At 42.7% G+C, this 13257-nt stretch overlaps 1 protein-coding gene across 1 annotated transcript in view; it reads left to right on the top strand.

Moving 5' to 3' along the window:
* The first annotated feature begins 13069 nt into the window (after window positions 1-13069).
* The window catches only part of LOC124775316 (farnesol dehydrogenase-like), a 65231-nt gene continuing 65043 nt past the window's right edge, over window positions 13070-13257 (top strand). Inside the window, exon 1 of the mRNA XM_047250151.1 lies at window positions 13070-13244. Within this exon, the coding sequence (XP_047106107.1) occupies window positions 13070-13244 (175 nt within the window). The remainder of the gene's footprint in view (window positions 13245-13257) is intronic.

Raw genomic sequence — 13257 nt, 5'->3', positions numbered from 1 at the left:
CAGTACAACATACTGATTATTTGCTACATTAGGGTCATACACTGAAGAGCCAAAGAAACTGGTACACCAGTCTAATATCGTGCAGGCCCCCGCGAGCACGCTGAAGTACAGCAACACGACGTGGCATGGACTCACCAATATCTGAAGTAGTGCTAGAGGGAATTAACACCATGAATCAGGCAGGACTGTCAATAAATCCGTAAGAGTACGAGGAGGTGGAGATATCTGCTGAACAGCACGTTACAAGGCATCCCAGATATGCTTAATAATGGTCATGTCTGGGGAGCTGGGTGGCCAACGGAAGTGTTTAAACTCAGAAGAGTGTTCCTGTAGCCACTCTGTAGTAATTCTGAACGTGTGGGTTGTCGCATTGTCCTGGTGGAATTGCCCACCTCCGTCGGAATGCACAATGTATATGAATGGATGCAGGTAATCAGACAGGATGCTTACGTACGAGTCACCTGTCGGAGTCGTATCTGGACGTAGTAGGTGTCCCATATCGGTCCAGCTGCACACGCCGAACATCATTAGAGAGCCTCTACCAGCTTGAACAGTCCCCTGCTGACACGCAGGGTTCATGGATTCATGAGATTGTCTCCATACCCGTACACATCCGTTGGCTCGATTCAATTTGAAACGAAACTCGTCCGACCAGGCATCATGTTTCCGGTCATCAACAGCCAGTGTCGATTTGACGGGTCCAGGCGAGGCGGAAAGCTTTGTGTCGTGTAGTCATCAAGGGTACTCGAGTGGGCCTTCAGCTCCGTAAGCCCATATCGATAATGTTTCATTGAATGGATCGCACGCTGACACTTGTTGTTGGCCCAGCATTAAAATCTGCAGCAATTTATGGAAGTGTTGCACTTCTGTCACGTTGAACGATTCTCTTCAGGCGTCATTGGTCTTTTTCTTGCAAGACTTTTTCCGATCGCAGCAGTGTCGGAGGTTTTATGTTTTAGCGGATTACTGATATTTACGGTACACTCGTGAAATGGTCGCACGGGAAATTCTCCAGTTCATCGCTACGTCGGAGAAGCTGTGTCCCATCGCTCGTACACCGACTATAACACCACGCTGAAACTCATTTAAATCTTGATAATCTGCCTTTGTAGCAGCAGTAACCGATCTAACAACTGCGCCGGACACTTGTTGTCTGATACAGGCGTTGCCGACCGCAGCGCTGTATTCTGCCTGTTCACACATCTCTGTATTTGAACACGCATGCCTATACCTGTTTCTTTGGCGCTTCGGTGTATTTTTCGTATTCCAGTTTTCCCACAAAGTTAAACTCAGTGTCGTTTAGATTATTGAGGCAGATGAAGGTGTGAAATCGTGGTTATGTCAAATATTTACTCAAACTGTAACAGCGAGAGAAGCAGATTTTCTAGTGATCAGCACATGGAAATGTGTGCTTTTGAATTTATACTGAAAAACAGTTAACATTTAGCTGTAACTGTATACGGATCCCCATTGGGAAACTTTTACCTGTTTACGAGGAATATGGATTCCTTACTGTGCTATGTGTCAAACAGCACCAAGCAGACTTAAATACAGATTCTCTAAAGGATTTTGATAGGAAAAATAATATAGTAACCTTATTTTGATCCTACAATTTGACTTTTCCGGAATGGGTGGATAAAGACAGCAGGACCCTAATTGACGTTTTTTTAATGAAGTTCAAAGGAAGAAAGTAACTGTTTACCCAGTCAGAAATGCTGTCTCTTACCATCAGCTGGGATCAATAATATATTACCTTACAGTATGGATACTCCTCAATGGTAATCAGTTAGAATAATTAATGACCATAGGGCAAATGTTTTTAATAACAGTTTACAAGAGATGACATGGTATGAAATTTATAATGAACCAAATGTCAACATAAAATTTAATCTGTTCCATGATAAATTCATATAATTATTCGTAAACTGATTTTTGCTTAAAATAATCAGAAAGCACATTAAGCAACTACGAAAAGAACCATGGATCACTAGAGGATTTATAAAGAATCTTGTGAAAGGAAAAGGGAAATTTATCTGTTGGCAAGAAGAAACACAGATCCTGGAGTAATTACAGACTACAAAAATTACTTAAAATTACTAAGAAAGGTTATTAAAAAATCAAGGAAGATGTACATAGTATCAGAAGTCAGTAGTTACGACAACAAACAGAAAGCTGTAAGGAATGTAGTGAAATGAGTGACGGGACAACCTGCCATAGAGCAGAATAGTATCATTATTGAACTGAATTGGAGGGGTATAAACGATGTGTCACAGGTAGCAAACGTACTTAGTACTCATTTGCATTTACGTCTACAGGGCTACTCTGCAAAGCACACTTTAGTGCCTGGTAGAGGTTTTATCGAATCGCCTTCGCAATAGCTCTCTGTTATTCCACTGTCGAACAGCACGCTGAAAAAAAAACGAATACCTATATTTTCCGTGCAAGCTCTATTTCTCTTATTTTATTATTATGATCGTTTCTTTCTATATTAGGCCAGCCGGAGTGGCCGAGCGGTTCTAGGCGCTACAGTCTGGAACCGCGCTACCGCTACGGTCGCAGGTTCGAATCCTGCCTCGGGCATGGATGTGTGTGATGTCATTAGGTTAGTTAGGTTTAAGTACGTCTAAGTTCTAGGGGACTGATATCCTCAGAAATTAAGTCCCATAGTGCTCAGAGCCATTTGAACCATTTCTATATTAGATCGGGGTCAACACAATATTTTTTGCATTCGAAAAGAAAGTTGTTGATTGAAATTTCGTGAGAAGATCCTGCTGCTTCGAGAAATGCCTTTGTTTTAATTACGTCCACCCCATATACTGTATCATGTCCGTGACACACTCTATCCTATCTTAAATATAGCAGAAAGCATAGGAACAAATAATTCAACAAAAATATCACAGCACTACGTTTAAAAATTAACTATCATACAATTCAGTCATATTGATATATCACCAACTTCTTCTTCTTCTGAAATGAAGAAAATTATGCATGCTCTTAAAAATAAAAGAACATCTGGTTTTGATGATGTTTTCAAAATAGCACTAAAATTTATTTTCTTATAATAGGCCCAGTTTTTCCTGAAATATGTAATGCACACTAACTCAAGGTAATTTTCCAGAGAGACTGAAATACGCCATTTTTAAATACCTCTTTAAGAAAGGTGATGGAAGAGATGTCATTACTGCAGATCTGTTTCACGGCTGACATAGTGTTTTAAAATTTTTGAGAAGTTGATGTATTTTAGAGTAGTATCTCACCTCAGCAACAATAATATCCTCAGAAAATCCCAGTTTTGGTTTCCGAGGAGTTTCTCTACTGGGAATATCATTTAAATGTTCACTCACTAAATGTTAGGAGCATTAAATATTAAAATACCGCCGGTTGATATTTTTTTGCGATCTATCTAACGCATTTCACTGTATGAATCACAGTATTCTCCTAGATAAATAGAAGTTTATGGAAATGTTGACATAGCCAACCAATGCATAATGAATATCTAACCAAAAGAACGCAGGAGGTACTATTCCGTAATTCAGCCAATACAGTCTGGTGACATAACTCTGACTGAGGAGAAATCATGTATGGAGTTACCCAAGGCTCAGTCTTAGGTCCACTATTGTTCCTCATATATTTAAACGACCTATCGTCTAACATACAACAAGCAGAACTAGTTCTTTCTGCATATGACACTAGTATTGTAATCAATCCAAGCATATATACAGAAACACAAGAAATGGTAAACAATGTCAATAAAAGTATCATTGACTGATTTTATGTGAATGTTCTTACTCTCAAAAGAAGACAACATATTTAGTTCTTTAACCCAAGGGGTACAACACCAATGATAAGTGTAACACATGATGGGAAAATAACAATTATGGTAGAAACATCAAAATTTTGGCATTAATTTGGTGAGCGGTGTTCCGAATCAAGTTGGCTTACATATAGAAACTTGTCACATTACAATATTCCATAGCCACTGTCGGAAGTTGCCTGATTCTGATAATGAGTGTTAATGATTAAGCTAGTAAGCGTGAGAGTAGTATCCGGCAAATTCTCGGAAGAGTCAAATTTTGTATATTTTTTTTAGTTATTCCAAAGGTACGTAAGAGAGATTCTGTACTTAAATCGTTGTGGAGGAGTTAGTTTTCGTCTCCTTTCTTTAAAGTTATTTGCCAGATTTCCCTTTTATCCAACAGACAGATTAAATTTTGTTACATTTTGCGTAAACAAGGTCATTACTAGTGGGAAGATTAATTTGACGGGGACGTCCTCTTTCGCTACACTTCCTCAAAATGCTAATGGAATATGAAAGAAAATCAGTAACATTGGTCAGATATGCCCTCCGCCATGCGCTGCGCAGCTTCATGCCGCATATTTATGTAGATGTAGATGGGGAAGGACAATGGTAGTGCTCTCTTGAAAGGAAGCTTAAGCAGTTTAGGAAAAAACCGAATCTTTGTGGACGAATCGGTTTCTGAACTCTAATCCCTGTGACTGCGAGACAGGTTCTTATTAGTGCGACTAATAGCTTCGTTAATTTGCTGTTAATGTTAACTGATGATGATGACAATGCTTTTTCCAACTGAGGTAGTGCCTCTCCTCCATCGGCGTTGACGTCACATGGTGATGGAGCGTGACCTTCCTCGTTTCCGTGTCATAGCGAGCGCACTGCTGTAGTTTGTGGTTGCCGGACGTATTTCACCTGAGCCGTCTTCCGCAGGGCACCTTACCTGTCTAAGATGGTGACAACACTTCTTTTGCCTCTGAGCTGAAGGAATGAACGAAGAGCTTCTGAATGTGAAGTGCTGAGAAGTCGGTGACGGAGACACTTAACTTGCTTGCTACATCTCCAGCACAGCCGAACGCGAAACATCTTCAGTTGTCAGTTGATTCTTGACTGTGTGAATGGCGTTTAAGGCCTCTTACCTCCCGTACGTCACTGAAGCAAGTGTACAAATGACTTATAACTACTGAAAACGTCGTGGTACTGGATAACGTTCATCTACGTACCTGCTTAAAGCTTATTTCCGGAAAGAGACGCGATTGTAAAACCTCGTTTTTGGTGGAAAATTCTCTTATCTACTGAGCTATTTAACGAAACGCTGTAATGGCTTCAGTACTGCCAATCCTTCGATTCTGTTCTCTGAACTCCACAGTTCACAGATATTCTCTGGAATACCTAGCTCGACTAGCGCTCCTGCGAGAAAAGGTGTTGCGGAGGAAGCCACTGCCTGGGGGATTGTTTGCCAGAAGTGAAAGACTGGATCGTGATCTGCACAACGATAGCTCAGCTGGTAAGTGCACTGTCCAGGTAAGGTGAGTACGGAGGATAGTCATAAATTCTTAATTATCACACCTAAAGAATAAAATTCATTAAATTTTTCTTGCAGGCGCATATTGTAACGCGATGGCTAGGTGTGCTATATATATTACGACGATGTAGCTCTGTTCTCTCCACTTCAAGGAGTAACGATATATTTGGTTCACTTACTGGTAATTTGAGAAAGAGGACAGCAAACGAAGTAAGCTAAATTCATTCAGTTATGAAGACAGACGAAGTGGACGATGGCGGGTTCGTTTAAGAGCAGGATCGTTAAGAATTACCAATTCTACTATTTGTTACTGAAATTATTACTCATTTCAACCACTTTTAAGGATACACAATTTGAACAACACGTTTTCTGTGTTCCAGCTTCTTTACAAGGCTGTCTCTATCAGACACAAAATGTGTTTAGTGTAGCGAAGAAGTTCGAAGGACGGCCATAGTTCTCGCAGTATGGTATGGAAATGAGCGTTTGGCGTCATTGGTCGGGAGACCCCTTACGGGGCAGGTCCGGCCGCATTGGTGCAGGTTTTATTACATACGACGCCACATTGGGCGACTTTCGCGCCGGATGGGGATGAAATGATGATGAAGACAATACAACACCCAGTCCCTGAGCAGAGAAAATTCCTGACCGAGCCGGGAATCGCACCCGGGCCCGTAGGGCGGCAACCCGTCATTCTGACCACTCGGCTATCGGGGCGGACTGCAGTATGGTGTCAGCTAGACGGCTGGAAATACAGGTCCGTATGTGTAGGGTTGCGATAAAGGGGGTATTCCAATAGCCCACCCACCTTCCCACTGACCAAGACGTCCAAAACGACAGACATCCGCCCTTCTCCATTTCCATCATAAAATTGGATATTCTTGTGAACTCAATTCGGAGGTTGCAAAAATCGTGACAGTTCTTCTTTAACCGTTGGTCCGCGCTACGAAAGTGTAATCAACGTATCGCCAAAATATTTCTGGCTTACGATACTGCAGTGGCTGTGCTGTTCAGAAGTATGGGGCCACATTCCTTTGGACATACGTGTATTGCAACCGCTCGCGATATACAGGAATCCGGTTTCGAGTCCCAATCCGGCACATATCTTCATTGTCGTCATTTCATTATACAGCCAATGGTTGTCCATATTCACAACTGCGAATACATTACAGGTACTTCTTGCTTAAGTTCTGCCGAACCCAATATCCTCTCCTCAAAATCTTCCACAAAAAAAAGTTTGCTACCAGAGGGGAGAGAGGACCATCAATGGCAACAGCGTCAATTTGCTCAACAAATTGGCTGTTCAATAAAAAGTAGGTTGTGGAAACGGCATGATGAAACAGCGATGTTTAATTCAACGATGACTACTTTGAACAAACTGAAGGTGTTGCCATGTATGGTCTTCTCCCCCCTCTAGTAGCAAACATTTTTACAGATGATTCAATGGAGAGGGTACTTCATTCGCCAGAACATGAATCAAAAGTCTTCTGCCGATATGTTAGTGATACTTTTCTAGTGTGGTCCCACGGCTGAAGAACAACTGTGACGATTTCTTCAGCATATGAATTCCATTCATGAGAATATCCAGTTTACGATGGAAATGAAGAAGAGCGGCTATCTGCCGTTTCAGGGTGTCTGACTCAATCGGAAAGCATATGGTTCACTGCTGCACTCCGTTTACTGTAAGCCCACACATACAGACCTGCATTTACAAGCGTCTAGCTATGAGCATCCTTCACAAACTACAGGCGTCCTTCGAACGCTTGTGCACTGGGAACATGTTGTGTCTGACAGACACAACCTTGCAAAGGAGCTGCAAAACCACAATACGTAACAGCCTGGCAGATTAATACTTTGTGCCGGACCGAGACTCGAACTTTTACCTTTCGGAGGCAAGTGCACTACCTACTGTGTGTTCCCATCAGACCTTTAGGAGGAAGAAGCAATACAATTCATAAGATAAAGAGGAGAAGGAAACGTTCAAGGCTAGGGCATTCCTCCCAGATGTTTGCACTATTTCGTTGAAATTAGACAGAATGATAAGAAAACATTATGTTAATTTTTCGGCCACCTACAAATATTTGCATTCTTCTCTGGTAAAGAGCGAACGGGGAGTGCGAAAGTCTGGAATCTACGGATTACAGTGCCACTATGGCAAAGCCTTCTGTACTGATTGCCCTGGGGAGAACAATATTTATTCGTATGGAATTACGAACAGTGCAATGAATTAAGACTTTAATGATTCTTGAAAGAGGTACGTAAAATGAACAGGAAAAACATTTTTCATTCAACGCAATTGTATTTAAACACAATATAGATTTGTCATGTATATTGTCCTTTGTTATATGTCAAAAATATTAATAAATGTGTAATAGTTGACTTATTTTATGTAATTACTTTGTCTGGTCTCTATCTTGGATGAGGGTAGACGTGGGAAGCATTGTAAGTGTACTTATGTTGCATTTTGCCTGAATGTATTTATTTATTTGCTCTTAAAACCTTTATCTTTAGCATCCCTACATGTTAGGAAACTAATCACTTAGTTTTTCAGAATGTCAGGATGCGAAATACAGCGCGAGCCTATGAAAGATTGTTGTCGGTCATTTGCACGGTCGCAACATCTTATTTGAATATTGCCAATATTAAATGGGACAGAGCCGCGGCAATAACTTACAAAGTTGACATTTTGATTATGTTATTTAACTTCCGTCTCATTTTAATTTATTTGCAAAAGTTAATAACAGTTTTCATTAAATTTTGTGGTTGCCACTTATCGGCTACCTTTTATCTCAGCTATATAAATTCACAGAAATTAACTTAATCCAAAATGATCGGTGATAAACATGCCACATAATATTCCTCTACGCGAACCCATGACATTAAAGCAGTATTAGTTTCAATGAAACAGCGACGCAAAAAGAACCTGAGATCTCTTACTAATATACGAGCTAGTACGATGCTTCACACCGTTCTTTACCTGTGTCATATTGCGGGTAAAACCTTCAAATAATATTTCCATAAAAAAGACTGTAATTTGCGCGTGATAAATTGTGTTGTCACCTTAGTTTGTCTGGCGTCATTTGATGTGTAGCTATACGTATATGTGTCTACAAATGATACAGTTTAAGGAACAGCACATGTATACACAATTAAAGCGCACAACTTGACGTACGGAGCAGAACAACATACACAGATATTAGAAAAACAACACACTACGTTGTTCAGACCACACACACAGTACGTGAAAGGTGTGTCGAACATGATCGCCACACCCGCATTTCACAGCCTTTCTAGTGATACTGAGCATTGTATCTTCACAGGACATTCGACGGATTACTCTGCCACTCTTGGCCTCGGCGAGATACTTCTGTGATTCAATTTTGAAGGAATCTGTGCACATACGGAAGATCTTATTAATCGTGACGGCGGCTTTCAAACCGATAACGCATGGGAGCTGCTGTTCTTCAGAAAGAAAATATTTTACGCCTAATGATATGTTTAGCGACAGTTAATTTTACTACTTATACTTAACTGCGCTTGCCCGGATCTAGACAGGTGTTGTGCATGTAGCATCGCCGTTACACATGTGCCTGCGCGCTATACATGAAACACTATTCGAATACGGCGCCCATGTAGAGGCTGCCTATGCGCGTGCGTCTCCGCGCCAATCTTTGATGTAAAGTTAGTGATTTGAAATAGCTGTCTCCAGTCTAAAACACTCACCTGAAGATGGAGCAATGGTTGACAGCCGAAATATCGTGGACGTCATCCGACTGCAAACCCAAAATTTCTTGGAATACTATTTACTACGGGGAAACTTCAGGAATCACAAAGTGTGACATATTTCAAAGTTATTTCTTTCACATTTTACTACAAGTACACGTCTCAGTGAAGCGAGAATAGTCAACTGTCAGTACCAGAAGTTGTTCAAGAACCATCCTCCATGAAGGTTTCCTGAAATTACTGCAACCAGTTTTATCCCATTTCGAACCACCTAGCTGTTCATCATCAGATCACAAACACACACACACACACACACACACACACACACACACACACACTCCTCCGACATATCCTGCTTAACATTTCATTATCATAAATAAATAAATCAAAGTGATACTGTGATGTTAATTGTTTATTTCATAAGTGTGGATCAATTTTAGTTGAACAAAAGATAAATGAAATGTCAAACAAAATTTCGGTGCTAAAGTTGTGGATCCATTACCTACCAAACTCATTGTTTAATACATTTTACAAATATCACATATCAGCTTTGCCATGTAACTACATGCTATTTTTGCAAGAGAGAAATAGATACATACTTGCTGTCGTCAGTGTGTATTACAAGAGCAGAACAAAGCGACTCTATGTCCTAACACGAGCTCTTTGACATAACTTTGGCTGTAGTCCTTGGTTTAATTAAGTTTTGTAAAGCATGCGGAAGTTGTTACTTGTGGCTAAGTATGTGAAGTTCAGTAAAATTAACGTCACTGGAAAACACTCATTGTAGTTTGCAGAATACTGTGTGTAGCAACAGCCGACCAACGGATATTAGTAACTGTAAGTAACGCAACAAAATCGTGCTCATAATGTAATTAATTCTCGCTGCACTCAGTACTTATATGCATCGTTTATACATACTATCGCAACTACACGACTCTCCCACTCCTGTGGACAATCAATAAATATGTGCCATCTGAAGATGGATCGCTAGGCGGTTCGAAACCGGTAAAGGGGTAATAAAAATTGAAGAACAAAACAAAAGGCGACTGGTTGCAGTAATTCCTCGAAGCCTTTCTTCATGACAATCGCGGTAATCATCATCAACAATGGATAAAAGTTTCATTCCCCGTGATTTCTGCGGCTTAGGAATGAGCTTTCAAAGTCACCAGATGTAACACTTTGAAGCAATGGGTACCCTCCGACGACTCTTTGAAATACTAATGCTCATCCCAAGAGATTGAGTAAATATGTCAGTGTTTATCCCGTTTGCGGTGAGCTCAGCCGCACTGGCAACAAATATTTTACGTTTATACCGTTCAGCGCTCTGGCTCTAGACGGGCAAGTCGGACCCGATCAAGCGCAATGCCATCCTCCGGCAGTGGCGTCACTGGATGTCTTGTGGTCATCACAGCGCTCCCACTGCCGTAGTCAGTTTTCGCGACCTGAAGCCTTTACTATTCGCTCGAGTTGGCCTCGGCGAGGTTGAATGCACCCCAGACCAGTCCCCTCACCAATGAAAAATATCTAGCAGCACCAGGAATCGAACCCGGGTCTTCTGCATGGCAGTCAGCCGCGCTGACGACCCAGCTACAGAAGCGGGCTTTTACATTTTTAGCACCCACTTAGAGATTTTAAGAAAAAGTCATTTTGAGAGGTTTCTATTTGACTTGTACGTTCATGAAATGCTCTAAATGCCTAGAACACGTTTGTTCTACAGAAATGAATGTCAGGTCTATCACAGAAGTCACGAAACAACATAGATACAGAAATTCTTGCAATTCATATGTGGCATACAGCAAACCAGTGCTTACAGTATTGGTTAAAAACAGTCTTGGTTGCAATTTTAGCTGGCCGGGGTGGCCGAGCGGTTCTAGGCGCTACAGTCTGGAACCGCGCGACAGCTACGGTCGCAGGTTCGAATCCTGCCTCGGGCATGGATGTTTGTGATGTCCTTAGGTTAGTTAGGTTTATGTAGTTCTAAGTCTAGGAGACTGATGACCTCAGATGTTAAGTCCCATAGTGCTCAGAGCCATTTGAAGCATTTTTGCAATTTTAGTTTTTTATTTTTCAACGACGCGTTTCGTCTTATGTAAGCATCTTCAGGTTATCTTTTCAGGTGGACGCGAGTGACACCAAGATCTGCATAACGCCTTTTCGTTCACAGGAGCGAGTAACAGAATTTTATGCGTTATGCAGATCTTGGTGTCACTCGCGTCCACCTGAAAAGATAACCCGAAAATGCCTAAATAAGGCGAAACGCGTCGTTGAAAAATAAAAAAACTAAAATTGCAACCAAGACTGTTTTTAACCAACACAGATACACTTTAAATACAATTAAATTCACAAATTACTTTCAGTTTCTTTACAGAGTCTGATACCACACATTTGTCGTTAGTGACCAATTTTGTTTTGTAGAGGGTCTGTCTCAAATGTAATAGAATCCAGTATGTTGTCCTCGACGGCGAGTGATCATCAGAGAGAGGAGTATCGTGAGGAGTGCCCCAGGAATGTATGATAGGACCGCTGTTGTTCTCTGTATACATAAATGATTTGGCGGACACGGTGGGCATCATTCTGCGATTGTTGGTTGATGATGCCGTGGTGTACGACAGGGTGTCAAAGGTGAGTGACTGTAGGGAGATACAAGACGAATTTGACAAAATTTCTTGTTGGTATGACGAAAGGCAGATGGCCCTAAATCTAAAACTGTAAGTTAATGTAGATGAGGAGGAAGATAAAAACTATAATGTTTCATTACATTGTTACTAGTGTCGTGATTTCAAAGCCAAGCCGTTTAAATATCTGGGCGTAACGTTGCAAAGCGATATGAGATGGAACGAGCATGCGGGAACTGTGGTAGCTAAGGCGAATGGTCGACTTCGGTTTATTGGGAGAATTTTAGGAAAGATTAGTTCACCTGTAAAGGAGGCAGCATATAGGACGCTGGTGCGACCTATTCTTGAGTACTGCTCCAGTGCTTGGGATCCGCACCAGGTCGGATTGAAAGAAGACACTGAAGCAATTCAGAGGCGGGCTGCTAGATTTGTTACCAGTAGGTTAGAACAACACTTAAGTGTTACGGAGATGCTTTGCAAACTCAAATTGAATCCCTGGAGGGATCTATGATGTTTGTCGTATGTAGCAAGGGAATATATATATTCGGTGTAAGAATTCATATGTGCTTAGAAGGAAGCAGGTTGTAGTAAACCTATCTAGTGCCCGCCCGGTTGGTCGTGCGGTCTAACGCGCGGCTTTCCGGGCGGGAAGGTGCGAATCCGCCCGACGGATTTGTGTCGAGGTCCGGTCCGGTGAACCGGCCAGTCTGTGGATGGTTTTTAGGCGGTTTTCCATCTGCCTCGGCGAATGCAGGCTGGTTCCCCTTAATCCGCCTCAGTTACACTAGGTCGGCGATTGCTGCGCAAACAAGTTCTCCACGTACGCGTACACCACCATTACTCTACAACGCAAACATGGGGGTTACACTCGTCTGGTGTGAGACGTTCCCTGGGAGGGGCGGGGGGGGGGGGGCGGGGGTCCACAGGGGGCCGAACCGCTCAATAACCATGGGTTCGGTGTGGGCCGGCGGAGGGTGAAGTGGACTGCGGTAGTCGTCGTGGGGTTGTGGACCACTGCAGCTGCGGAGGGGACGGAGCCTCTTCGTCGTTTCTAGGTCCCCGGTTAAAATACAAATAAAAATACAAACCTATCTAGTGCACCTCAATTTATGAATTATAGCTTCACCATCATCAACATGGAGCCCACCACCATAGTTTATGGGATCAGGACTCGACCGTAAGTGCCGAAATTGCCGAGATTATAGCGGGAATTCAATTAAAACTCGCCTTCTCGAGGACCAACTTCGTGACGTCACGCGCTCCACCTGCCAGTTGTCGCAAGCTCTGTGTCCCGCAGAACCTCCCACCTCACCTCCGCGGATGGCGCAGCGCCGTATATAAGAGCGGCCCGCTGCGCCTGGAGGCCAGACGACGAGCCGAGACCAGCCCAGACGAGAGCAGAGACCAGAGGGCTGACTGATGGATCGCTGGCGGGGCCGGGTGGCGGTGGTGACTGGCGCCAGCGCGGGCATCGGCGCCGCAGTGGTGCGCGCCCTGCTGCGGCACGGCGTCACCGTCGTGGGCGTCGCCCGGCGCGCCGACAGGGTCCAGGTGGGTGTGGGCCGCCCGGTTCCAGCTGGAGAGAAAGAAGGGGGTATGCCCTGAAG

Source organism: Schistocerca piceifrons, chromosome 2 (assembly GCF_021461385.2).
Source record: "Schistocerca piceifrons isolate TAMUIC-IGC-003096 chromosome 2, iqSchPice1.1, whole genome shotgun sequence".
In the NCBI taxonomy this organism is placed as follows: Eukaryota; Metazoa; Arthropoda; class Insecta; order Orthoptera; family Acrididae; genus Schistocerca; species Schistocerca piceifrons.
Note: the sequence above shows the minus strand (reverse complement) of the source record. Positions and strands in the feature narration are given on the sequence as shown.